This window comes from Giraffa tippelskirchi, chromosome 3 (assembly GCF_054371585.1).
Source record: "Giraffa tippelskirchi isolate mGirTip1 chromosome 3, T2T-mGirTip1v1.2.pri, whole genome shotgun sequence".
Lineage (NCBI taxonomy): Eukaryota > Metazoa > Chordata > Mammalia > Artiodactyla > Giraffidae > Giraffa > Giraffa tippelskirchi.
This window is the reverse complement of record NC_137277.1, coordinates 52,289,931-52,317,233: the sequence shown is the minus strand read 5'-3', so window position 1 is coordinate 52,317,233 and position 27,303 is coordinate 52,289,931. Positions and strand designations below refer to the sequence as shown.

Below are 27,303 nucleotides of genomic sequence, written 5' to 3'. Positions count from 1 at the left end.
GGCATCTGCACAGTCTTCCAGAACATCAGGACAAAAGGTTTTTTGGTGGGTTTCTCTGATCTTTCTGTTAAATTTGGGTGGTCTCATATATGACACGGAGAAGGCAATGGCAACCCACTCCAGTACTCTTGCCTGGAAAATCCCATGGACGGAGGAGCCTGGTGGGCTGCAGTCCATGGGGTCACTAAGAGTCGGACACGACTGAGCGACTTCACTTTCACTGTTCACTTTCATGCATTGGAGAAGGAAATGGCAACCCACTCCAGTGTTCTTGCCTGTAGAATCCCAGGGACGGTGGCCTGCTGTCTATGGGGTCGCACAGAGTCGGACACAACTGAAGCGACTTAGCAGCAGCAGCAGCATATATAACAATTCCATAGGTAATACCATATTCAGTGGTGAAAAGCTGAAAGCCTATCCTCTAAAACAGGAGCAAAACAAGGATGCTCACTCTAGCCACTTCTGTTTAACATAGTATTGAAAGTCTGAGCCACAGCAGTCAGACACAAAAAAGAAATCAAAGGTATCCAAATTGGAAAGAAAAAGTAAAACTTAATCACTGTTTGCAGATGACATGATACTATACATAGAAAACTCTAAAATCTCTGCCAAAAAATTATTAGAACTAATAGTGAATTCAGTCAAGTTGCAGGATATATGATTAATATTCAGAAATCTGTTGATTTTCTATGTACTAATATATGAACTATCAGAGAAAGCAAGAAAGTAATCTATTTTGAATTACATCAAAAAGAATAAAATATCTGTTAATAAATTTAATCAAAGAAATGAAAGACTTATACTCTGAAGACTAAACTATTGAGGAAGGAAATTAAAGATGATATTAAAGAAAGGGGATGATATCTCACGTTCCTGGGTTAGAAGAATTAGTATTGTTAAAAAGTCCACACTACTCAAAGCAATCTATGGATTTAATGTAATTCCTTTTAAAATACCTGTGACACTTCACAGAACTAGAACAAATAATCCTAAAATTCATATGGAACCATGAAAGACCCTGTATTGCCAAAGCAGTCTTAAGGAAAAAGAACAGAGCTAAAGGTGTCACACTCCTTGACTTCAGAGTGTACTACAAAGCTACAGTAATCAAACAGCATGGTATTGGCACAAAAAAAACAGACACTTAGATCAATGAAACAGAGTAGAGAGCCCAGAAATAAACCTATATACTTAGGGTTCATTAATCTACGACAAAGGAGGCAAGAATATGCAATGGAAAAAAGACAGTCTCTTCAGTAAATTGTGCTTGGAAAACTAGACAGCTACATACATACATGTAGGATGTATGAAAAAGAATGTATAAAAGAATGAAATTAGAATGTTTTCTCACTCCATGTATAAAAATAAACCCCAAATGGATTAAAGACCTGAAAGGAAGACCTGAAACCAAGCGGAGCACTCTTTAACATATATTGTAGCAATATTTTTTTGGATCTGTCTCCTACGGCAAAGAAAAAAGCTATATACACACATACACATACACACCCATACAGTAGAATATATTTATCTTGGGCATAAAAAAGAATGAAATTCTGCCATTTGCAACAATGTGGATGAAGTCAGACAGAGAAAGACAGTTGTTATTACTTATATGTGGAACCTAAAAAAAGAAAATAGTGTGTTATTTGCTCAGCTGTGTCTGACTCTTTGTAACTCTGTAGCCTGCCAGGCTCCTCTGTCCATGGGATTCTCCAGGCAAGAATCCTGGGGTGGGTTGCCATTGCTTCTCCTGGGGGATCTTTATGACTCAGGGATGGAACACAGGTCTCCGACATTGTAGGCAGATTCTTTACCATCTGAGTTACCACATATACATTTATATAAGTAACAGAAACAGACTTACAGATGTGGAGAAAGAAATAATGATTACCGGTGAGGAGAGGGAAGCAGGGACAGGTAAGCTTGGGGTATAGGATTAAGAGATACAGACTACTATGTTTAAAATAAATAAGCAAAAAAGATATATTTTATTGCACAGGGAAGTATAGTCATTATTTTGTAATAGTTTTAAATGAAGTATTTGTTGTTCAGTTACTCAGTCATGTCCAACTCTGCAACCCCACGGACTGGAGCACACCAGGCTTCCCTGTCCTTCACCATCTCCTGGAGCTTACTCAAACTCATGTCCATCAAGTTGGTGATGCCATCCAACCATCTCATCTTCTGTCGTCCCCTTCTCCTCTTATCTTCTATTTTTCTCAGCATCAAGGTCTTTTCCAGTGACCCAGCTCTTCATATCAGGTGGCCACACTATTGGAGCTTCAGTTTCAGCATCAGTCCTTCCAATGAATAGTCAGGATTGATTTCGTTGAGGACTGACTGGTTTGATCTCCTTGCAGTCCAAGGGACTCTCAATAGTCTTCTCCAACATTATATTATTAATATAAAGTATAATAGTAAAATTATACTTAAATGAAGTATAATCTATAAAAATATTGAATCATTATATTATTGTTCATCTGAAACTTATATAATATTGTAAGTCAACTATACTTCAATAAAAGCCATTTTTAAAGTCTGGCTGCTCTGCTTCAATTTTTGCTGGCCTGCCTCTATTGATAACTACACCAAGCTGTTAGTCTCCCTGGATTGCTAGCTGATTGATCTGTTGTTTTTGACAGTGCCCTGGAGCATAAATTGCTACATAGTCTGTGATCTAAATAAAGTTAGACACCTTGGCAAGGGCATTCCTTGGCATGGTCCACATCTAATTCCTTGAGGCGACAATTGCTGTCAGTTTCTCATTCATACTTAGACACTCTTCTTATATGCACATATGTGACTTAGGCTTAATTTTTAAACTTAGATCATCAAAAAGTTCAGCTGCTACAAAATGCAGCTTCAGTTTTTGAGCATGCGACTTGCTGAGATCTTGTTACATCCCAAAATATATATTTGTTATCCAGCTGCTTTCAAGTGCATCTATAGTCTTTATAGGTTAAGCAGTTCTTTCTGGCTTGGGTCTTAGTCTTTGTAGATCACCTAATTTAGTTTATTATATCTGCTCTACTTAGATGCTCATTTGGTCCGACTCTTTGCGACCCCATGACTGTACCCCACCAGGCTCCTCTGTCCATGGGATTCTTCTGGCAAGAATACTGGAGTAGAGTGCCATTTCCTCCTCCTGACACAGGGATCAAACCCACGTTTCTTCCATCTCCTGCACTGGCAGGCAGATTCTTTACCACTATTACCACCTGGGAAGTCCAGTTTATTACACTTATTGGTAAAACTGGCTAGTATTTTCAGATCTAACATTGAATAAAGATTTTGAAACATTAAAATGATGATGCCGTCAACATTTTTAGTAATCTTTCTCTTGCTATAGTAAGCTGTGTACACAATGTCTGCTAGTATAGATATTGCTTTAGAAGTCAAACAATGGAGTGAGGGCTCTTAAATGTTTTTAAGATGGTAAACAGCATTGCCTTAAAATAGGACAAATTTAAAATAATGTGTTTGTTTTAAATTTTTTAAAAATATTTCAACTGTGACATATTTAGAGATAAGTGGTACTTTATTACAGCCTTACTCCCCTGCTTCTGCTCTGAGGATTGTTGTTATTGAAACTCTTTCTATGTAATAGTTTTGTTTTCTGATTGATTGTATATAGAAAAGTATTGAATTATCTTCCCAAAGGAAGCAGTTAAGCTGATACAGTCTACAGTCTTGTTTTGCTGCTTCAGTTCCTTGTTTATGGTTTTTGCCTCGGAGCATTATTTGTCTGAGGTAAAACTGATAATGGAATTTCATCTGGGGAAAGATAATAAATTAAAGAAAATGACAAGTCTACTGGGAAAGGAATTAAAGATAGATCGTCAAACTATTGTTCAGTCAGAGGATAAACTTGCTGAGATTGTTGGAACTGTGTGTTGATATGTTTTTTTTTTTACTTTTCTACATTTCCTGAATTTACTTTGGGACTTCTGTCAGTTTTAATTTTAATTAATTAGGTTATTTCTGAGGGAAGAGTTAAGGAAAAGAAACAAAAATATGCTCTATATTTTCTCTTGACTTTGAGAATAACAGGGGGGAGAGACAGAGAAAAGGTAATAGCTGTGTGGGAAGGACAGCCAGAAAAGCAGTGGGCTCTGTACATTTTTTAAAGGGTGAGCAGGCAGCTACCATGAACAACAGAGATCCAACACTGACCCCGCAGAGTTAATCATCACAAAATATAAACTGAGTTTAGAATTGTAATCACTAAAATTTATTGTCCAACCCTTTTTGACCCCAAGGACCGTAACCTCCTCTGTCCATGGGATTCTTCAGGCAAGACTACTAGGGTGGGTAGCCATTCCCTTCTCCAGGGGATCTTCCTGACCCAGGGATCAGACCCAGGTCTACTGCATTGCAGGCAGAATCTTTATCATCTGAGCCATTAGGGAAGCCGTTACTGTAGTTACTCTGACATTTTAATAAGAAATGGTAAGCCGTTTGTGTGAACAGTCGTGGTAGGTGTTGCAGCCAAACTGAACGTTTCTAGGGTCAGGTGAAGGCAGAGAAGGGAAGAATTGAACCATAAAAAGGCTTCATAGCCCAGAAGTCCGAGGCAGCAGGGACTCTACATTTATATAGCAGGGGATACCACCATTCAAGGATGTTGGAGCCGCTGGTTGATAGGTGCTTGTCTCTTAGTGCTAGAAGCCAACAAAGGGTTAATGCTTTATTTTAGTGCATTTTGTCTTTTGGCATAGTACCTCTAGATACTATTAGATAAAATAGATACTATTAGTTAATTAGACAAAATTAGGTATTTCAGCTTAAAAAATCAATACTCATGACTGATTCAAGAGATGAGCATTGTATCTTTACCTTGACAGGACCATTTGTGTGGTCTGTGATACATCATATTTGTTCTCCTTTTGTCTCTAGCTGCTTCCTTCAGTTGTTACCCAGGTCACTTAGGTGGAAACTACTTAAAACCTGGGATGGAAGACTTTATATCTTTGTGAGTTGTTTAATCAGATTGCATTCTTCCTAATACCAGGAACTGATGCTTTGCAGATTCACAGTGTAGTCTCTGTAAGTGCTGCTCCCTGGAATTAGGCAACGTGGGGCCTCTGCTCAATCTAGCTGTGATGGGTATAATAGAAGCTGTGGCTTGATGTTGTGCAATGGAGGAAGAAGCCCTAGGAAATTTTGAGGGAAAAAAATGTGGCCAGGGGCCTCTGAAAGATAAGCCTGGGTAAAGTGCTATATAGGGAGCTTGGGCAATCAGAGAACATATAATTCCTGAGTGGGATTGAGTCAAAGTCACTAACAGATAAATCTCAGAAACATAAGGGTGAGCAAAAGAAACTAGATGCATAAAAGACATTTATATAAAGTTTAAAAACAAATAAAGCCCTTTCATTGGGTTAAAAGTCTGAATATGGTTATCCTTGTGGAGGGGGCTGAATAGTTATTGAAAGGAGAGTGAAGAAGGGGCTCTGGGATGCTGGTAATATTCTGCTTGTTGATCTGGCTTTTGAGTACATTGGTATGTTGGATTTGTGAATATTCATTGAGCAGTACATTTAGAACCTGTGTAGTTTTCTGTATGCATGATATTCTTCAGTATAAAATTAGAAAAGTTTATAGTATTTCAGTCTTACATATGTGATGGTTCTGTCTAATTGTCTGTAATTAGGAATTGGTTAAATAGGAGCGGGTTAAATTTTGTTAAATCCTTATACCCCTGAGAAATACAATGTAGGTATGTTTGAGAATGAATAGTTCTGTACATACTTAGGTTAAGCTGTTATTAAATAAATAAAAGAAGTATCAGAAGAAACTTATGAAGAAAATAAACCATCATACACAATGCTTGTATGTATATATATATAGACAATATCTTAAAGGACACACACTAAACAGTTAACAGTGGTTAGCCCTGAGGATTGACTTATGGGTAATGTGACAAAGTGGGGAACATTGAACTTTTACTTTTTTTTCTTTAATGTGAACATGGGTTACTCTTATGGTAAAAACAAATAGTAAATTCCAAATACTCTTTTAAAGGTAAATCAATTAGGAGAAGTAATATTGCTATTCTAGCAAAAATCTCCGAAGTGTGATTAAAGAGGAAAAGGAATTGTGGGAGTAGTTAGAGGTCCACACTCCCCCATCGAAGAGTTAATGTCATTCTCCTTTATTCCACCTCAGAGAGTGAGGCAGATTTCAGTAAGCTTAAACAAACAAAGTGAAGAAAGAGGCTTGATGTAAAGTGGAACTAAACTGCCTTTCCAACTATCGTTTTAGTTGATCCAGAGTACCAGAAGGAAGCAGAGCAGAGACACCGAGAGTTGGCAGCTAAAGCTGGAGGATTTAATGACTTTGCAACTTTAGCTGTCATCTTTGAACAGTGCAAATCAAGGTATGTGAGAGAGTTTTTGTACTGGAGAGCGTTAGTTTGAAATATAGCTTCAGTAAGAATATGACTTCAGACAGTAAGTTTCAGTGGGGATTCTCCTGACCTCAAGGTATTTTTGTGAACATTAGTGAGATTTCGCTGTGAGGTGACTGTGACCATCATTTATTGTATAATATTAGCTCTTCTCTTTCTTCTCTCCTTAACCTTTCCTGAAAACTAACCTCATAGAATTTTGGTTCTGTGTAACTAGCTTAGATGAGAAAATGATTGGATATTTGTTAAAGCATATATGTATAAAAAGAAATCTATTTACAAGTTACTTTAATTCACTTAGAGGTGTATTAATTTGTTTTTTCATATTCCTTAAAGTGCTTTCTTATTAATTGGACAGGTCTCATAAAAGAGCTGACAGTTGCTTATCTATTTCTAGTTGTATAATAGAAATGAGAATGTTAGAGTGTCTTTTGCTTATGAAAGATACTTTTGAGACACCAGTATTTTTGTGTTGCAGTGGAGCTCCAGCTTCTTGGTGCCAGAAACATTGGATTCATTGGAGGTGCTTATTTTCTGCATTTCGTGTTGAAGCTCAACTTAGAGAACTGATCAGGAAGCTTAAACAGGTGATTGCTGTGATTTTTTTTTCCCTTGAGTTGCATTTTGGCAAGGCCTTCTGAGTTCTCTCCCCAAAACCATGTGTATTATAAGGTATTGAAGAATGACTTGTAGGAAGAGACGTCGTTCCTGACCCTGTGCACACAACTCTGTTGTCCCTTATCCTTTTGGGAGGCTCTTTTCCTGGCCTTGGGTAATTTCCTCACATTCATGTGCTTATCAGTTCTCAGTTGAACTCTTGAAGCCCTCCTGTAGATCTCTGGGGTCCTCTGCAGATCACTTCTCTCCTGAACTTTAACTAGGAATTCTAGCCATCCTGGTCTCTCTGGATTCTCAGCTCTGTCTCTTTAACTCAGGGAGTTCTCCAGGTTTCACTCCAGTTTTTCCTTTCCTGCACTTTGGTCCCGAATCTCTCTCAAGGTTGACTGTAAGCTGGAACAGTTATTGGAGTTAATTCATTTTTTTCCCTTCATTTATTTCTCAGACATCATTGTCCTTCATATAGTGCTTTGGAAATCATTATTTCATATGTTTTGTCCATTTTTTTGGTTGTTTCAAGCAGAAGGGTAAATCTGGTCCCTCATATTCCATATTGGCCAGAAACAGAAGTCTTTAGAAATTTGGAGTTTTCAGACCAAAAGATTGTTTCGAATTGTTCTGTGAGACTTACCACTATACATGTATTCTGTCTATAGCAAAGTGATTTCCCAAGAGAGACCTTTGAAGGCCCTAAACATGAAGTCCTGCGAAGATGTCTTTGTGCGGGTTACTTCAAAAATGTTGCTCGAAGGTAAGCACTAAGAGCTTGAGAGATGGATAGAGAAATGTAACTGTGTTTGATGATCATATTGAACTATTTAATATTAAAGACAATTTAAGCTCTTTGTTTATGATGACATCAATTATAGTGAGCCTTCTTATAATTGTGACTTGTGCTGGGGGAACTGCAGTGGCTGAAAGTGGGATATTGAAACCCATGTGGGAAGGAGGGGAGTCTGTAGGACAGCTGTCCAGCATGGGATATTAATGCCCAAGTTAAGGGACAGTGGTTTTCTTGCAGAGGGGTGGCTCTTTGTGGAATGTGAAAGCCAAATAGGTTTAGGATGGCATCCCTGATGAAGGATGGTTTGGTGTGGACTGTCAGGGCTTGAGCAGGATTGAGGAAGGTACTTACATGGGAGTTATTTGGTTGTTTGAATGTCAGAGTCTGAGTGGAGGGAGGGCATCTTTGTGGGGAAAGGGGTAAAAGTGGTGGTGATGGGAAATTCGCTATAGACAGAGGAGTCGATCACATAATTGAATACATTAAAGTAAATGATGAAGGGAGTTAGAGATCCTAAAAGAAAACAGGAATGAGCACTGTGGTGTTGATTGAAATTTCAGATATTACAGTTTTTAATATAGTTAAATGGATGGATAGATAGATACTGTAATAAAAAATAGGTGTTACTCTGTGTGTGAGTGTGTATGATATGTATTTGTGTGTCTGTAAATATTTATGTAACCTAACTATGAGATGGACTGGGAACAATAACTATAATAGCAATGAAGATAGTTTGTGCCCAAATCTTTTTTTTTATTTTTGGCTGTGTCAGGTCTTAGTTTCGTCACTTGTGATCTTTGTTGGATCATGCGGAATCTTTCATTGTGGCACACGGATGGACTCTCTAGTTGTGGCATTCAGGCTCAGTAATTGCAGCGCATGGGCTTAGTTGCTCCACAGGAATATAAGTAAAGTTTTATAGGAAATCAGTTGTAACGATTAAGCTAAGGTTTTATTCTGATAAGTTTTTGGAATAACGTTTATGTAGGGAAGTACAGAAGAGGATAAGAATTTAACGTTAACAGGAATTAGGAAGATTATAGATGAACTGTTCTAATGATCATATATTAGAATAGTGAATATATATACCTTTGAAAGGAGATGTAGTATAATAAATGTAAAGAATGCTGTATTTAAGTCCAAAGACCTATGTTTGGGACTTGCTTTCACCATATATTAGCTCTTTGATCTTGAGAAAGCTACCTCGAGAAATGTGGTATCCTAGTTCCCCAGCCAGGGATCAAACCCATGTCCCCTTCATTGCAAGGCTGATCCTTAACCACTGGACTGCCAGAGAAGTCCCTCTGCCCAGATTTTGACTTGGAACAACCATCTGCCACATAAAGGACCTTTGGAGAAATAGGTCTGGGAAAGTACACAGTGAGCCCAAAACATCTTTTTTTACCTGTAAGCAAAGTGGTCATCAGTGAAGGTGGAGGCCATGTGACCAAGTACAAAGGAGCCAGTTTGAATAGGCCCAGGCTCACCGAAGATGGGATATTTTGACATTCATAATACTGATAGTAATGGATTGAATAAATGTGAAATCCTGGGTCTATAATCATATAAATTAATGAATGAGTAAATTAAAAGTTTAATGACAAATGGAATTATTTACAGAGTTGAGCACCTCTTCAAAATTCTTGTTAATTACAAAGGGAAAAAGTAACTTCTCAGTGAAGAAGCCTGGCAGATGTTACCTAAATCAGACAATCAAAGTGAATATCATCAGAAATGAAGTAAATCAAAATCTTGTTCCTTCTGATAGGATGTAGTGAAAACAGAGCATCTCTTCTGTGATATTCCTGCCAAAGATCTGTAACCTGAGTCTAATTGTCTTAAAACAGACAAAATCAAATTGAGGGACATTCTGCAAAATAACTAGCCTATAATCCTTAAAGGTGTCAAGATCATGAAAGTCAAAGATAGACTGAAGGGTGTTTTCCAAAATGAAGGAGACTAAAAGACCATAAAAAGTAAAGGCAATACATGATTTCTGAACTGGGTCCTTTTGCTATAAAGGATATTGTTAGGACATTTGATAAAACTTCAGTGGATTCTGAGAATTAGATGCTAGTAATGTATCAGTGTTAATTCCCTGGTTTTGATGGTTTTATGATGGTTATATAGGAGAATATTCTTGATTATAGGAAATGCACACTCAGGTATTTGGGGATGATGAAGCATAAGATTGGTGGCTAACTTTCAAATGATTCAAGTAAAAAAGATTTTTGTACTGTCCAAATATGGGCTGTGTAGGTATATATACAAATAACTATAATGCAATCTGACTTGGGTTATAATAGGAATATATGTAAAGTTTTATAGGAAATCAGTTGTGTGATTAAGCTAAGGTTTTATTCTGATAAGTTTTTGGAATAACCTTTATGTAGGGAAGTATAGAAGAGGCTAAGAATTTGTAAAGTTAATAGGAATTAGAAAAATTATAGATGAACTGTTCTAATTGTCTATTTTAGAATGATGAAAATTATTTACACCTTTGAAAGGAGATGTAGTATAATACAATGTAAAGAATACTGTATTTATGTCCCAAGACCCATGTTTGGGACTTGCTTTCACCATACATTAGCTCTTTAACCTTGAGAAAGCTATCTAATTTATTTGAATCTCAGTTTTGATCTTTTAATAAAGTACCTGGCTGTCAAAACTAGTGAGTTTATTTGATGCTTCATTATGAAAGCATTTTGGAAATTCTAAAGCACAAATACAATATTATTGTTAATGTTACTACTTACTAATCAGAAAGTTTTGTACTTAAATAAAATGACTATATAAGTTGTCTCATTAGTTTTTTTTTTTTTTTGGCTGCACTGCATTGCTCCTGGGATTTTAGTTCCCTGACCAGGGATCAAATGCAGGCCCTCAGCAGTGAGATCACAGAGTCTTTACCACTGGACCACCAGGGAATTCCCTGAATCATTAGTTTTAAGATGAATTGGTAGAGAAGTTATAGTGACAGTTAAATAAATATAAACCTCTCCATATAGTACTCCTTGTAGTAGGACATATAATTTTTCATTGTTAGTGCTCTACTTATTTCATTGTTTTTACTGTTCTTGTCTTTGATCCTTTGGTTTTTCGGTTCTTAGATCTGTTGGGAGAACATTTTGCACAATGGATGGGCGTGGAAGCCCAGTTCATATTCATCCTTCCTCAGCAGTAAGTACCTTAATTTTTACTAACAGGAAGAAATTTCTTCCTTTTGTAAAAGAAGCTGTAGAAATTTCTTCCTTTTGTAAAGATGTAGGAATAAGTAATATACAGTTGTCTTCTACTTTTCTCTGAAAAAAGAGATGTGAGGATATGTTTAGCATATATCCATATTACATGAAGGTATTGGTCGGTGTGTGCCTCCTATTTGATTGAAGAATATAGAAATTAATTCAGAAAACTTTAGGCTGTTAATGTTTGGTTGTTCTAATCTGAAATAAGGCAGGTTATTGAGTAGTCATCCTTAAACGAATTCTTTGTGTAGCTTCATGAACAGGAAACCAAACTTGAATGGATCATTTTTCATGAGGTATTAGTTACCACCAAAGTCTATGCAAGAATTGTGTGTCCAATCCGTTACGAATGGGTGAGAGACTTGCTACCCAAGTTGCATGAATTTAATGCACATGATTTGAGCAGTGTGGCCCGACGTGAAGTGAGAGAAGATGCACGAAGGAGGTGGACCAATAAGGAAAATGTAAAGCACCGAAAGGGTGAGTGAATCACTTGTTCTAGAGCATAGGTGTCCAAATTCTCATATAATTGCAGGAATGCTATTACAGAGCTTAGGTTCTGGCTCTGTCTCCTCAGAAAAGCAAACAGTTGTCATGAGCCTCATACCTGCTTTGACCTCCTTCTTTCCTTCCAGTTAATCATGTTTTCCTTAACCTCTTTGTCCAGCAGCATTATTAATAATATCTATTGAACTTTTGCCATGTGCTAACAACTTATATAAACCCATTAAATTTCCACAATAACTGTATGAAGTAACTACGTATCCCTACTGTATGGATGAGGAAATACTTAGCAGTGTACAATAATTTGGTGAAAATCTCAAAGCTAATATTTGGTGAATCTGGATTTTGAATCCAAGAAATTTGATTCTGTGGCCTCTACTCAACCATTACACCATACTGCTTCCCAGTAGCGCTTTACTATTTTTATTTCGTTTATAAAACTTTGTGAAATATTACATCAGAACATTTTTCTTTTCCAAGAGATTTTTTTTTCTTGAAATGTTAGGCCCCTAATTGCAGTAGTTAATATTACTACTTATCAACCAGAAAGTTTTGTACTTAATTATAAAATGACTGAGTTGTCTCATTAGTTTTTGCTTTTTTGGACCATTTCCTTCAGGAGGCATAAAGAGTTGTGGTAGTGAGCTAGGACAGAAAGCTTAATTCTCAGCTCACATGTAGAAAAAAGCTTTTCAGAAAAACTTTTTGAGGCTGATTGATGGAACAAATTGCATTATCCTTATTTAACATCACTGAGAAATAAAATGGAGGGGGAGGGGAATTTTGCCCAAGATTATAGAAGTGTCATTGGCAATGTTAGCTGCTAGGTGTTTTGTTGCGGTGTATAACTGCACTATGGGCTTCTCTCATGGCTCAGTGGTAAAGAACCTGCCTGCCAATGCAGGAGACGGGGGTTCAATCCCTGGGTCAGGAAGATCCTCCTGGAAAAGGAAATGGCAACCCACTCCAGTATTCTTGCCTGGGAAATCCCATGAACAGAGGAGCCTAGTGGGGTTGCAAAAGAGTCAGACACGACTTAGCAACTAAACAACAGCAACAATAATAACTGCACTGCTTGCTTGAGTTAGGGTCAATTTTTCTGACTTCTCAGGCCTCTATACTCTTATTTTTAACCAGAGACTTTATATCAGTTTTTTTTAAAGGGCAAAATTTAATTTCCTTTGTTCCCCCACTAAACATTGAAAAACCAGAGTGTCTCTTTCTCTTAACATTTCTAATACTGAACTCAAAACTAAAATTTTACTGGATTAATTTGTAATGTTTTCAGATGGAATATCCAAAGAAGTCCTAAAGAAAATGCAAAGAAGAAATGATGATAAATCCATATCAGACGCACGTGCTCGTTTCCTCGAGCGGAAGCAGCAGAGGTCCCAGGATCACAGTGACACACTGAAGGAAACAGGCTAAGCAGCGAACCCTCCAATTCAGGAAGTAGGAAAAACAGCCAGAAAATGTGTTGCTACTTTGCCATTTATGTCAGACAGCACTACCAAGAGGAAGTGGTCAGCAGCTGTTTTTAAGCATACTAGTTAAAAGCAAATCAGAGCTCATCGGTACCAATAAATGGAATTTTCAAAGAAAAAATTGAGTTGCCATAGTCATAGGCAATGATATATGAAACCAATGAAAGACAATATATGTGGTATTTTCCTCACTTCAGTTTTGCTGGCCTTAACTGGTATCAAATGCTATCAATGAGATATTTTCAAAGAACATTGAATTGTATTTAATCAGTGTGTATTCCATTTGCATTGAAGCATTAAAAATTATTTTCCTTAAATCTCTTTAAGGCCTTCTTGTTGCTAATAGAGTAGTAGTATATCAAGTTATCAGGTTTATGACCATTTCCTTCAGAAGGCTAAACATAAGAGGTTTTTACTCAGCAATACTTAGATGTCTAACAGTTTAATTGCTACAGAACTTTATAGATATTTAGAGAAAATACTTAATCAATTAGTAAATAAGAAAATTGCCTATGGCAAGATTCTTTGTTGAATTAATATTAATCCTTAAGTTGACTTTTCTGGAATTATACAAATTCCTTTTTATATAAAAGTATATTGTTTAAAACAGTAGCTATAGCCATTAACCAAAGGACAGATGATATATATATGGTCTTTTTTTAGCTGTCCCTACATACTTACATCAGCACCACATATGTAAATGTGACAGTGTTTCAAACAGCCCTTCCACCTGGCCTATTGTCTTGCCTCCAGCTGCTTGGATAGGACCATTTAAACGTTTATTATGCTGATCTTGAAATGAGATTTTCAAAGCAGCCAACTCTACATCACCAGTGTTTCAAATTGGAACCTTGAGGCTAGTTAGTATCACACTCAGGCCACACTCAGCACTTGTCCACTCTGTTGTTTACTGCCTTGTATTCTAGTTATTTGTGTATTTGTCTGTCTCCCCCACTAGATTATACGCTCCTTGTGGGCAGGGACTATGTCTTTTTCATTTTTGTATCTTTCATAGTACCTAACACAGTGCTTTGCACATAGTAGTCATTCAGTGTCTGTTAAATAAAGCTATTAGTGTTGTTCAAATTCAAAAGGCATCATAATGTGTGGTTTTAGTTATTTTTCGGTAAAATTTAAGAATCTAAAATTTTTATAGATAACAGTCTTTTGCAATTCTTTCCTTTGGCATCTAAAACATTCTTCTGTTCAGTATTAGAAACTTAAAGCTTTTATTGAAAAATCACATGAGGACCCAAATCCATGTTTGTTCTTGAAGTAAGGTGAGTGGTAATGGTTCCTGGTAACATTCTCAGCACTGTTAATTGGTTGTTTTGAATCTTCAGTGCTCAAGACACTGTTTCAGCATATTAGCCCTATCATTTTCTCTTCCCAGGCATACATATCAGTGTATTTCCTTTGATGTGGTGGGGGTGTGTGTGGATTCTTGGAATGAAACCTCTGTTACTTCAGTAAATTATTATTAAGTACACCTTCTAAATCTATAGTCTATATCTATAATTTCATCAGTTTTCCCAGTAATGTTCTTTATAGCATTTTCCCCTAGTTCAGGATCCAGTCAAGAATCATGTATTGTATTTAATATTCTTTAATATGGAAAAGGTGTCTTCTGTTTTTCTTTGTCTTTCACATTTAACCTTTTTAAAAATTGAAGTGTAGAGAACTTGGGATTAACAGATATACACTACTGTATATAAAAGAGATAAACAATAAGGATGTGCTGTATAGCACAGGGAACTATATTCAGTACCTTACAATAACCTATAATAACTGTACTCAACATCTTATAATAACCTATAATGGAAAAGAATCTTAAAAAATTCATATATGTGTATGTATATATAACTTAGTTACACCTGAAACATTATAAATCAACTACAGTTTAAAAAATAATTGAGAAAATAAACTGAAGTACAGTTAACCTATAACCTTGTTATTTCCAGGTGTATAACATAGTGATTTGATATTTCTGTACATTACAAAATGATCATCACAGTAAGTCTAGTTACCATCTGTCACTGTACATAGATATAACAATATTATTGACTGTATTCCCCATGCTGTACATTTCATCTCCAAGACGCATTTATTTTTTACCTGTGAAGGTAACAAACCTGAAGATGGTATCTCTTTATCTCTGTCACCTATTTCACTCATCCCCCTGCTCCTCCTTCTCCTCTGCCAACCACCTGTTTATTCTCTGTATCTATGACTGTTTCTGTTTTGTTATGTTTGTTTTATTTTTTCAGATTCCACATAGAAGTAAAATCATAATATTTGTCGATCTCTGACTTATTTAGCTTAATACCCTGTAGATCCATTCATGTTATTGCAAATGGCAAGGTTTCATTTTTTTTATGACTAATACTCCATTGTAAATATTTGTATAACATCTTCTTTATCCATTCATCCATCAATGGATACTTAGGTTGCTTCCATATCTTGGCTGTTGTAAACTATGCTGTGGTGAACATAGGGATGCATATATCTTTTAGAATTAGTGTCTTTGTTTTCTTCAAAAATACCCAGAAGTGGAATTGCTAGGTCTTACGGCAGTTCTATTTTTAATTTTTGAGGAACCTCTATACTGTTTTCCATAATGGCTGTGCCAAGTTACATTCCCACCAACATTGGAAGAGGGTTCCCTTTTCTCCATGTCCTTTCCCACATGTATTTGTCGTCTTTCACATTTAACATATTTGAATCACATTTTTGACATTTTTAATAATACATACATTTTGTATAATGTATGTATAATGTAAATGTATAAATGTATAAAATAAAATATATAAAATGTATAAAATAATATATTTTAAAATAATATTTTATATGATAGAATGTCCTGAGTTTGGATTTCACTAATGTTTCCTCATGGTTTTGCATTTGTTACTGGAATACTACATAGGCAATACATTATCTTTCCCAAGGCATCAAATCTGGAGGTATATGGTATTTGCTCCTTATTGGTGATACTAATTTTGATTAATTGGTTAGGGTGGGTTTTTTATTTTTTCAGTCTAGTTACTCTTATAATTAATAAGTAGTTTGTGGGAAGAATATTTTAAAGTTATATGAAATAGCCTGTTCCTCATAAATTATTAGCCCTATGAATTTATCAGCTGATGATTCTTGCCTGGATCAGTTGTATTCTTATGGTTGCAAAATGGTGCTTTTTTTCCTAACTGCTTCATATACAAGTGATCCTTAAACAACATGGGTTTGAAATGCGTGGGTTCTGTTATACACTGTGCTTAGTCGCTCAGTCATGTCCAACTCTTTGTGACCCCATGGACTGGAGCCTGCCAGACTCCTCTGTCCATGGGATTCTCCAGGCAAGAATATTGGAGTGGGTTGCCATGCCCTCCTCCAGGGAATCTTTGCAACCCAGGAATCGAACTGGGGTCTCCTGCGTTGCAGGTGGCTTCTTTACCAGCTGAACTACCAGGGAACCTGTTAAACACAAGGTTTTTTTCTTTTTCAATTAATACCTAGTAGAGTATTGAATATTACATGTGTTCATTGAATCTGAGGATGCGGAACCACTGATATGGAGGGCTGACTGTAAAGTTATATGAGGATTTTCAACTGCAGGGAGGGTGGGCACCCCAGATCACAGAGGTCTTGAAGGGTCAAGTGTATTTATTTAATGACATTACTTTGTAAGGAAGAACTTTCCTTGAGGTAAGAATTTCCAATAAACACTTGGACGCCAAAAACAGCATAAATCAAGGCAGAATTAGAAAACTCAGGAGATATCTGAGAGAGGTGGCAAACAGGCTTACCTTATTTGGTACACTGAGTGTGTGTGTGTGTATAAATATATATATATATATATATATATATGAGTAATAGGCTGAAAATATTGGTTGAAGACAGATTATGGAAGGCTTTGGAAGCCAAATTATGGAATTTGGGCTTACTTGGTACTATATGGGCTTCCCTGGTGGCTCAGCTGGTAAAGAATCCACCTGCAGTGTGGGAGACCTGGGTTCAGTCCCTGGGTTGGGAAGATCCCCTGGAGAAGGGAACAGCTACCCACTCCAGTTCTGGCCTGGAGTATTCCATGGAGTACAGTCCATGGGGTCGCAAAGAGTCAGACATGATTGAGCAGCTTTCACTTTGGTACTATATATGAATTTATTGGCAGGGAATGACATTATATCTTTGAGGTAATTGTGACAATGGTATTGATAAGAAAAATAGATTTCTACTGAGAGGGCTGTGAGAGAAGCATGAGAGGAATTTTGAATCTAGTTAAGGTGGAAAGAGTCTTGGAGGAAAGGTTGTGGTTACAGAAAAATTTGTTCTTAAAAGAAAAAGGAACAGATGTTTCTCTAAAGAACACATACAGATGGCTAACAAACACATGAAAAGATGTTCAACATTGATCATTATTAGAGAAATGAAATCAAAACTACAATGAGATATCACCTCACACCAGTCAGAATGGCCATCATCAAAAAGTCTGCAAACAAATGCTGGAAAGAGTGTGGAGAAAAGGGAATGCTCTTGCACTGTTGGTGGGAATATAAATTGATACAGCCACTATGGAAGACAGTATGGAGATTCCTTAAAAAACTAGGAATAAAACCACCATATGACCCAGCAATCCCACTCCTATGAGGAAACCAAAATTGAAACAGACACATGTATTCAATTGTTCATTGCAGCACTATTTACAATAGCTAGAACATGGACGCAATCTAGATGTCCATCAACAGATGAATAGGTAAAGAAGTTGTGGTACATACACACAGTGGAATATTACTCAGCCGTAAAAAGGAACTCATTTGAGTCAGTTCTAATGAGGTGGATGAACCTAGAGCCTATTATACAGAGTGAAATAAGTCAGAAAGAGAAGGATGAATATCATATACTAACACTTATATATGGAATCTAGAAAGATGGTACCAAAGAATTTATTTGCAGAGGCCTCAAACAGAGGCTCTGTATCAACCTAGAGGGGTGGGATTGGGAGGGAAGTTCAAGAGGGAGGGCATATATGTATACCTATGGCTGACTCATGTTGAAGTTTGACAGAAAACAAAATTCTGTAAAGCAATTATCTTTCCATTAAAAAATAAAAAGAATGAGGATTCACCTTTAAATTACTGAATAAAATAAATGAAGATGAATGTTATCATAGAAATATGGCCAAAGACAATGGTCAGTCAGTTTGTAAAAGGAAACATGGTCAATAAATAAAACACTGAGTCTTACTAGAAATTCGGGAAATGCAGTTGAAAGTGAGATCCCATTCTTTTCCATCATATTGGCAACAATTAATATGCCTGAAAAGTGTTGGCATAGGATAAATTGCTCTTAATTTAGAGGACATACTAGCAATATTTAGTAAAATTGAAGATGTGCACAACTTGTGACGCAGCAAGCCCAACTTTATATCCTAAGAACTCTTTGAGAGTATATAAAATCATTCCGTTTCTAGTAAAATTTGACTCCTATAGATTTAGAATCAGTTTGATGAATTTATGTTACATACAGTAGTTATTAAAATATTTCTAGTAGTAAAAAGTTGAAAATTACATACATAGCTATTAATAGGGAAATGTTTAAGTAAACTGATATGTTCTTATTAAGGTCGAATTCTTTACATCAGTGGAAGTGATTTTTGAGACTCCTGTTGCCTAACAGGTGAAACACTTTACATTCCTAATAGCAATGTAGTGAAGTACCTTTCTTACTGTACTGTATGAATGTGGTCCCTCAAAAATATCCTTGTAAATATAGACAAGTGCCCCATTATTATGTTAATTTACATATTTAGATATTCTGCTTTTTTCCTTAGTTTTAAATTGTCTACAAGAAATGAAACTAATAAAATTAACTGATATGAATTTGATAGGGCCAGATAGGATAGTAAGTATTTAACTTCCAAGGCACACAGTCTGTTGCAGCTACTATGCTGTTGTAATATACAAGCAGCCATGGACAGTACATAAACAGATACAGCTGTGTGCCAATAAAGCTTTATGGACAATGAAATTTGAATTTCATGTAATTTTTGCATGTCAGGAAATATTCTTTTGATCTCATTTTTTACCACTTTATTCCAGAAAAGCTGCTTTTCACAAGCTCATTCTGATTCAAATTATTTTAATTGAAAGAAAAGAACTTAATTTCATGAAATACTAGGGGTTTTTTGGTTTTCACTTTTTTTTAAATTTATTTTTGGCCATGCCATGTAGCTTGTGGGATCTTAGTTTCCTGACTAGGGATCAAACCCGGGCCATAGCAGTGAAAGTGCCGCGTTCTAACCACTGGACCACCAAGGAATTCCCAACTTTTCTTTATAGCAGACCTGACAGGATTGAACACAGAAGGAATTTAATTTGTTACAAAAACTTTAATTTGTTATCTTTGTTCTCCCAAAGATTTTCAAAGTAACCTGTATTACTTTAAAGGAAACCTGAAAATATAAATAATACAGAACTCTAATGAAGCTTTGAAGATTTTTCAAATAATTATTTTACTTGTCCAGATAAATTCTAACATATGTTTCTTAACCTAATATTCCTTGGTGCTCAGCTAAATCATAATAAGATGGGATAACCCAGAATATAACCTAACACCCAATGTGGTGCTTTTTGTATGTGGTTGATATTTATAAATGATGTGCTAACTCCAGGTGTGATTATTCACAAGGTAAGTTGGCCTGGGCTTCGAATTAAATAGGTATTACAGTCGATAAATGCTATAGTAGCTTAAGAATTAAGGCAAACAGATTTTAAGGTGCATTTTTAAGTAAGGGTTGGACTTGGACTAGAACAAAAAAGGAGACAGAATTTGTGTGGTTGGAGAGAGGACTAAGGGATAAACAATGGGAAGATTATCAGTGTCACCTTGAGAAGGGCTCTTTTGAAGGGTTTTGAGGTTTCCAGTTCTGTAACTTGGGTGAAGATTAGATAGGTCATATGGATGATAATTTGAGTGCTACTCGTTCTTACAGATAGGAAAATTTGAAAGTCAGCTTGGACTGGAGTTTTCTTTTTACAGCGTGCAGCACTTATAGCCTGCTGTTTGTGCTAGTTTGCTACTCCATCTAGTTCCCATTCAAGAAATGGAATTTTTAAGGCCTCTGCAGTAATGAGTATAATCTCATCTCTACATCTGATCTGATGGCTTAGCTTGATAGTCCCCAAATATGGAGACATAAAGGACTGATCATCCAGTTAGTTTTTATTCTCACCCTGTGGAAAGCTTTATTTGAGTGACCAACTTTATATATTGATTGGCCTAACCCAAAGAGAACTTTTTCTTGCCTTTTGGTGCTAATAGGACTGGCTTAGAAAAGAAAAATAAAATTTAAACCAGTAAATATGATGTAGGAAAAAAATTGAAGTTGGCATAGTTTTCATTACTGGAGTGTTACACAGTGAATAATAATTATATGATTGTATACTGTACAACATTAAACTCAGTTATTTGGAATATGAGCAACAAAGAAAAGGAAGTAAACAGGTTTTGGGTTTATTTTACCTAATGTACTTTTATTACTATGACACATCGAGGTTTAAGGCATTTGAAAAAAGCAGTTATTTCTAGTGTGTTCTGCATTTGGTACATAGTCAGATCAGGCAACATTTGCAAGAGTACTATATGTATCACTTCACAGTGATGAACCTGAGCTCTTTAAGATTCAGAATTGATTTCCCCATATAAAAAGTGTTTTTAAAAACCTTTTCAGGGACTTCCCTGGTGGTCCAGTGGCTAAGACTCTGTGCTCCCAATGCAGGGGGCTCAGGTTTGATCCCTGGTCAGGGAACAAGATATCACATGCTACAACTAAAGATCCTGTATGCCTCAACTAAAATAAGATCCCATGTGCTGCAACTAAAACCCAGTGCAGCCAAATAAATAAAGCTTTTTCAAAAGATTTTAACATTTTTTTTTAAAAACTATTTTTGACTGTGCTGGGTCTTCATTGCTATGTGGGCTTTTTCCTAGTTGCAGCAAGCAGGGGCTACTCTAGTTGTGATGTGCAGGGTTCTCATTGCGGTGGCTTTTCTTGTGGTGCATGGGCTCCGTAAGTAGTTGCAGTTCCCTAGTTCTAGAGCACAGGCTCAGTAGTTGTGGCATATGGGCTTAGTTTCTCCATGGCATGTGGGATCCTCCATGTCTTCTGCATTAGCAGGTGGATTCTCTTATCACTGAGCCACCAGGGAAGCCCCTTAACGTTATTTTTCATTGTTAGATACTGAAGTGTTTGGTAACCAAGTAAATCCTGTTTTCTTGACTTTGAGTTAGCCAAAAGTTTACCAAATGTCAGTCCTTAATATTCTCTTCTGAGAATGAGTTTATTATAATACCATATCCTCTCTTCTGAGGATGAGTTTATTATACCATAACCTTTTCCATGCAAGGCTGGAAAAGGTCAGTTTTCATGCCAATCCCAAAGAAGGGCAATGTCAAAGAATGTTCAAACTACAATACAATTGCACTCATTTCACATGCTAGCAAGGTAATGCTCAAAATCCTTCAAGCTCGGCTTCAACAGTACATGAACCAAGAACTTCCAGATGTACAAACTGGATTTAGAAAAGGCACGGGAACCAGTTGTCAAATTGCCAACATCCGTCAGATCATAGAGAAAGCAGAGAATTCCAGAAAAACATCTGCTTCATTGACTAAAGCCTTTGACTCTGCTTTAGTGTTTTAGTCACTCAGTTGTGTCCAACTCTTTGTGACCCCACGGACTATAGCCTGCCAGGCTCCTTTATCCATAGAATTCTCCAGGCAAGAATACTACAGTGGGTAACCATTCCTTTCTCCAGCGGGTCTTCTCAACCCAGGGATCAAACCCAGGTCTCCTGCATTTGGAGGCAGATTCTTTACCATCTGAGCCTGTGTGGATCACAACAAACTGTGGAAAATTCTTATAGAGATGAGAATACCAGATTACTTATGTCCTGAGAAACCTGTATGCAGGTCAAGAAGCAACAGTTAGAACTGGACATGGAACAACGGACTGGTTCAAAATTGTGAAAGGAGTACTTCAAAGCTGTATATTGTCACCCTGCTTATTTAACTTCTATGCAGAATACATCATGCGAAATGCCAGGCTGGATGAATCACATTGCCACGAGAAATATCAACAACCTCAGATATGCAGATGATACCAGTCTAATGGCAGAAAGCAAAGAAGAACTAAAGAGCCTCTTGATGAAAGAAGAGAGTGGATAAGCTGGCTTAAAACTCAACATTCTGGCATCGGGTCCCATCACTTCATGGCAAACAGATGGGAAAAAAGTGGAAACAGTGACAGATTTTATTTTCTTGGGCTCCAAAATCACTGCAGATGGTGACTGCAGCCATGAAATTTTTAAAGACATGGCTCCTTGGAAGAAAAGCTATGACAAACCTAGATAGCATATTAAAAAGCAGAGACATCACTTTGCCTACAAAGGTTTGTATAGTCAAAGCTATGTGTTTTCAGTAGTCAGGTATGGTTGTGACAATTAGACCATAAAGAAGGCTGAGTCCTGAAGTATTGATGCTTTCGAATTGTGCTGGAGAAGATTCTTGAGAGCCCCTTGGACAGCAAGGAGTTTAAGCCAGTCAATCCTAAAGGAAATCAACCCTGAATATTCATTAGAAGGACTGCTGCTGAAGCTCCAATACTTTGGCGACCTGATGCAAAAAGCCGATTCACTGGAATCGGCTCTGATGCTGGGAAAGATTGAGGGCAGGAGAAGGTGACAGAGGATGAGATGGTTGGATGACATCACCAATGCAATGGGCATAAGTTTGAACAAACTCTTGGAGATCGTGAAGGACAGGGAATCCTGGCATGCTGCAGTCCATTGGGTTGCAGAGTCAGACACGACTTAGTGACTGAGCAGCAACAGCAGGGCTGCATAGTGCACTGCTACTTGTAGAACTATCCCTGGAGTGTAACAGAATTTTAAAATTGGTAGAACATGTTTGTGGGTCATGCCCTGCTTTGGAAACAGTGACTCCAGGAGGTGAAAGGAGACAGTTGTACATATTTAGAACGGCGGGAGGGGGAGCCCATAACAATCATTCCCACCCCTTCATTCTGTAGATCTTCTCAAGCTTCTTTTTAATTTTTGTTTTTCCATGTGAAAGGGAGGTTGTGACACAGTATCTGACTTTGTTGATCAGTAGTGTTGGTACTATTCTGGGTTTTTCTGTCCCCAAAGCTCTGTGTATCACTATATTTGAACCAACTTTTTCTGACTTTTTAAGGTAATGTTCTGAGCTACTTCATTCCTCTGCTGGAATCTGATTTAACCTTTAGAAAACTTGGAAGGACCTAAAATACACTAGATTCCAGATTGTATTCCCAGAGGGCTAGACTTGACTGTTTACTTGGAACATGGTTGATCCTGATGCAGAATAGATTCACTTCATATCTTATTGTCATCCATGATACATTATAAAACTTGTCTATATAAATCAGGTTTAGGACAGGCCTGGGTAGTGAGTGATAACTGAGTATATGTTAAGGTCCATTTTATACTAAAATAATACCAAGAAAAATTTTGTCTTGCTTTATAAATGTCATTTTGGGTGATCTTTACCTATAATCGGTGACTTGTTCAGGATCAAAATAAAGGGGGCACTCATACCCGAGTCACTTATTGGCCTTTGATACGCTCTTTAATCCTCCTGGGATTCATGGCAGTAGTCCTAGGGGGCTGAGATGTTTCTTAAAGCTGCTGTTTAAATGGCAAAACCACTTACCTTACTTAGGTAATGCTAAAGTATATCCTTCTTGATTTCATTAAAATCTGAATTTAAAATACTTGGTACAGTGGGTTAAGTTTAAACTTCTGCTTCCAAATTAACCTCTTAATGTCTGAGAAATGCCTTTGTTTTGTAGCTTTTGCAATGCAGTTAGTTCATGCTATTTTTAAAAGGTCAAGTGAAAAGGTATGGGCCTTAAATCCACCATTGCTTGAAGATGAAAAACTACAGAGGAATCCTACAATGGAGTTTTTCTGATGTGTCATTCTCACTGATACGTGTGTGTGTGTGTGTGTGTGTGTATAACACAGGTCTTGGCATAATATTCAGAGGATAATAAAGTTTTCTTGTGTCGGTTTTGAGAAACTGGCACTCCTCAAAATAGCTGACGAGCAATGCAGTTTTTGCTCCTGGCACTTGGTATAATTCAAAGCAAGTACCTACTATTGAATATTCTGCTAAAAATACCCTCAAACTCAAAAGAATGACTATTTTATTAACATTGCTACCTTACTAAAACATTGAATTTCTGAAACCAAAAGCCATAATGACAATAACATTTATAGTCTTATTAAAAGTTCAATAACCTTATAAACCAGATAACAAATGCTGACTGTTTTTTCCCCCATCTTCTCTAACTTAAGGTAGTGCCTGAAAACAAAGCCATTTAGTTACTGTTCAGGTAACCGTTAACAGTGACTCAGCCTCTAGGGCTTATAAACAAAGTACTGATAACCTTTTGTCCTGCTTCTACACATTAACAAGAACAGTGTACTACCATAAAAAGCTCTCTCATTACCTCAGGCAAAAATCATTAGTCTTTAAAAGGCAGAGATTTGCGTTTTGGTGTTTTGTGTTTTTTTTAAGTTTATCATCTAGTACATTTTTTTTCTCTTGAAAAATTCTAGATTTACTGAAGGATACAGTGTTCAAAATGAGTTGGTATACTGTAAATGATTGTGAAAACAAAGCATTCATTTCTGTGCGTGATGACACAGCAGTCACTTTAACAATCTCACTGCACTTTTGGTTACATATTCCACACCAAATATCCAAGCTAAAATCCATTGCTTTGTGGATTCTAACCGTATATTTAAAATCAGAGGTCTGAAAATGCAAGACTGTTATTAATAAAATTTTGGTCGCCGGTTCATATTATAGCTCATTTGTACCCCGGATTCTGAGACTGGAAATATAAGTTGATTAAAGCTACTGCTTTAACTGTATAATAGAGCAGCAACACCTTTAGATCTTTAATTTAGAATTTGCATACTTCCAAAAAAGATTCAAAGCAGCTCGCGTTTAAACTGATTAGAAAGGTCATTTCAAATGCCGCAGAATACAGAACATCTTCAAGTATTTAGGTTAACAAAACATAATGAAATTTTGCCAAGCATCAATATTCACTCTGATGACATGGTGGTGAGGCTTTTCTTTGCAGAACAGTCTCTGTCTTCTATTTTAACTGCCAAAGATCCTTCTCTCATCCTCAGTATGTGAGATATACTTTGGGGAAAACATTAAAAGCAATTTAAATGATTAAGCAAATTTCTCTAAGTAAAACTGCTGGACACACAAAATTACTGTCTACCTAATAAGGGTTTTATGTTTAACTGAAAAGGGCACTAAAAATAATTAATGTGTACTTGAACAGTTCCTCAAGATCCTTCTGGAAAAACAATTACATCTCTTTTAAAATGAAAGGCACAGAACGAAAATTCTTTTATCCTTTATTGTATTTGTGCTGTTATGAAATATCATTATAGCTTATACTTTAGCAATAAAGTACTGGGAAGGTTATTAACCGATACTGAAAACCGTAGACACCTTAACGCAGTGAGAAGACACGATGCTTCAGCTTTGAGGTACTTGCATTCCCAAACACTGCTAACTTACACTGCTGAGGTGGTCCCACTGAAACACACCGCTAATAGTTAATCTTTCTCCAAGAGCGTATCTTAGCCACACTGAGGAAAAACTCAACTTTAACCTAAATCTTTGAGGCTCATTATTCGACATGGCTGAAAAAAAGTCCTCCTGCTACAATTTCAGTCCTATTCTTGAGCGTATTTAGGACACTCAGAATCTCCAGCAAATTACTTGGCTACACTCATAAACACGTCTGCCAAAATGTCCGCAGAAACGTTAAGAAAGGCCATCACAAGGCCTATTTGAGATACCTCATCAATGACCGTCACCGCCCTTTGAGTCAATTGTTTAACATCCGAAGAGACTATTAGCTCTGCTAGAATCCAAGCATCAGCTTCTCCAACCGTCAGACGGGCAGAGAGGATTTTAAACCCCATTTCAATGCCCCCTCCTCAGGATGTAACCACCACCCACCCACCTACCCACCCACCACACGGAACCAGGCGGGGGAGGAGGGCAGCAGCCTACTGCCAAGAGGGCTCTGCAGGGAGGCCGTTTCCCTGAGTCACGGAGAGGGCGGGAGGCTGGGCCCATCTGCCCATGCCACGTCCTCTTCGTAAGGGACTCGATTTAAACAGACAGGGCGCACAGGGGAAGGCAGCAGCACCGCCATTCCTCAAGGCGGCCCAATAGCCACCTCATTCCCAGGAGACGCCGCACTTCCCCAGAACTCGCTCTGCATTCTGGCAGCGACCAGCCGACCTTTCCCGACCAGCGTCACGTGCGCCCGGAAGTACGTGGGTGGGACCTAAAGCGCCCACGGAAATGACGTTGGTCGCCCCTAGTCGCATGATGTGGCAAAATGCAAAAAAAGGTGGTGGAGGGGGAGGGAAAAGCAGGCGGCTGGGGAAAGTGATGAGGCAAAAAAAGTAGTCCCTTCGATGCCTCTATTTATTGTCGTATCGCAGCCGTCAGCGAGTCTCCCGGCGCACTGCGCCCCGAATTCCTGCGCTCCGCGGCACCGCGGCACTCCGTGGAGGGGTACATAAGGCGGAGGGGGGGGTGAAGTGACTGGGGCGGAGTTCTGTTGCTGGGATCCCTCCGCAGGGCTCAGCCGTTTCCGGAGTCTGCGCTGCGCCCGGTTCCGCCATTGCGGCTCTCCCGGACCCTGGAGCCTCCGCCCCCGACCTGAGCTCTTTCGTCCGCCTGCCAGTTTCCTGCGTCCCCGGAGACTCTCCTGCTGAGCCCAGCCTCCCCCCTCCCCCTTCTCCTCCCCTCCTTGGAGAGCCCGGGCAGCCACTGCCCCGCAGCCCCAGTGACAGGAGGAGACCATACCCCCCGACAGCGCCATGGCCCAGATTCTGCCAATTCGTTTTCAGGAGCATCTTCAGGTGCGGTGGGCCGGGGCTCGTGAGGGCTGTGGAGAAGAGGGAGGTCGGAAGGAAGAAGCGGGAGTCTGAGTCCAAGCCAAAAAGTAGAATCGGAGGGGGTGGGTATCGGTTCCTGAGGTAGACGGAGGACGGGGCACCATCTCGGAAAGCTTAAAGGGTTAAATGATTGATGTGGGGCTTGGGTGGCAAGGAGGCGAGTCGAGATCTATAGGGGAGCGAGGCCACGCTGGGGTTTGAAGGCCTCTCTGTCTTC

At 37.9% G+C, this 27,303-nt stretch overlaps 2 protein-coding genes across 11 annotated transcripts in view; both read left to right on the top strand.

Annotated features, from left to right (window-relative positions):
* Nucleotides 1-14,137, top strand: part of DHX40 (DEAH-box helicase 40) — a 46,436-nt gene extending 32,299 nt beyond the window's left edge. For all 3 annotated transcript variants that reach the window (XM_081585077.1, XM_081585078.1, XM_081585076.1), the window contains 6 exons: nt 6,265-6,379; nt 6,888-6,996; nt 7,684-7,778; nt 10,922-10,991; nt 11,308-11,536; nt 12,849-14,137. In XM_081585077.1, the coding sequence (XP_081441203.1) occupies nt 6,265-6,379; nt 6,888-6,996; nt 7,684-7,778; nt 10,922-10,991; nt 11,308-11,536; nt 12,849-12,988 (758 nt within the window). In that variant the 3' untranslated portion in view covers nt 12,989-14,137. The remainder of the gene's footprint in view (nt 1-6,264; nt 6,380-6,887; nt 6,997-7,683; nt 7,779-10,921; nt 10,992-11,307; nt 11,537-12,848) is intronic.
* Nucleotides 14,138-26,802: 12,665 nt separating this feature from the next.
* Nucleotides 26,803-27,303, top strand: part of CLTC (clathrin heavy chain) — a 68,057-nt gene continuing 67,556 nt past the window's right edge. For all 8 annotated transcript variants that reach the window (XM_081585033.1, XM_081585031.1, XM_081585032.1 and 5 more), the window contains exon 1: nt 26,803-27,050. In XM_081585033.1, the coding sequence (XP_081441159.1) occupies nt 27,009-27,050 (42 nt within the window). In that variant the 5' untranslated portion in view covers nt 26,803-27,008. The remainder of the gene's footprint in view (nt 27,051-27,303) is intronic.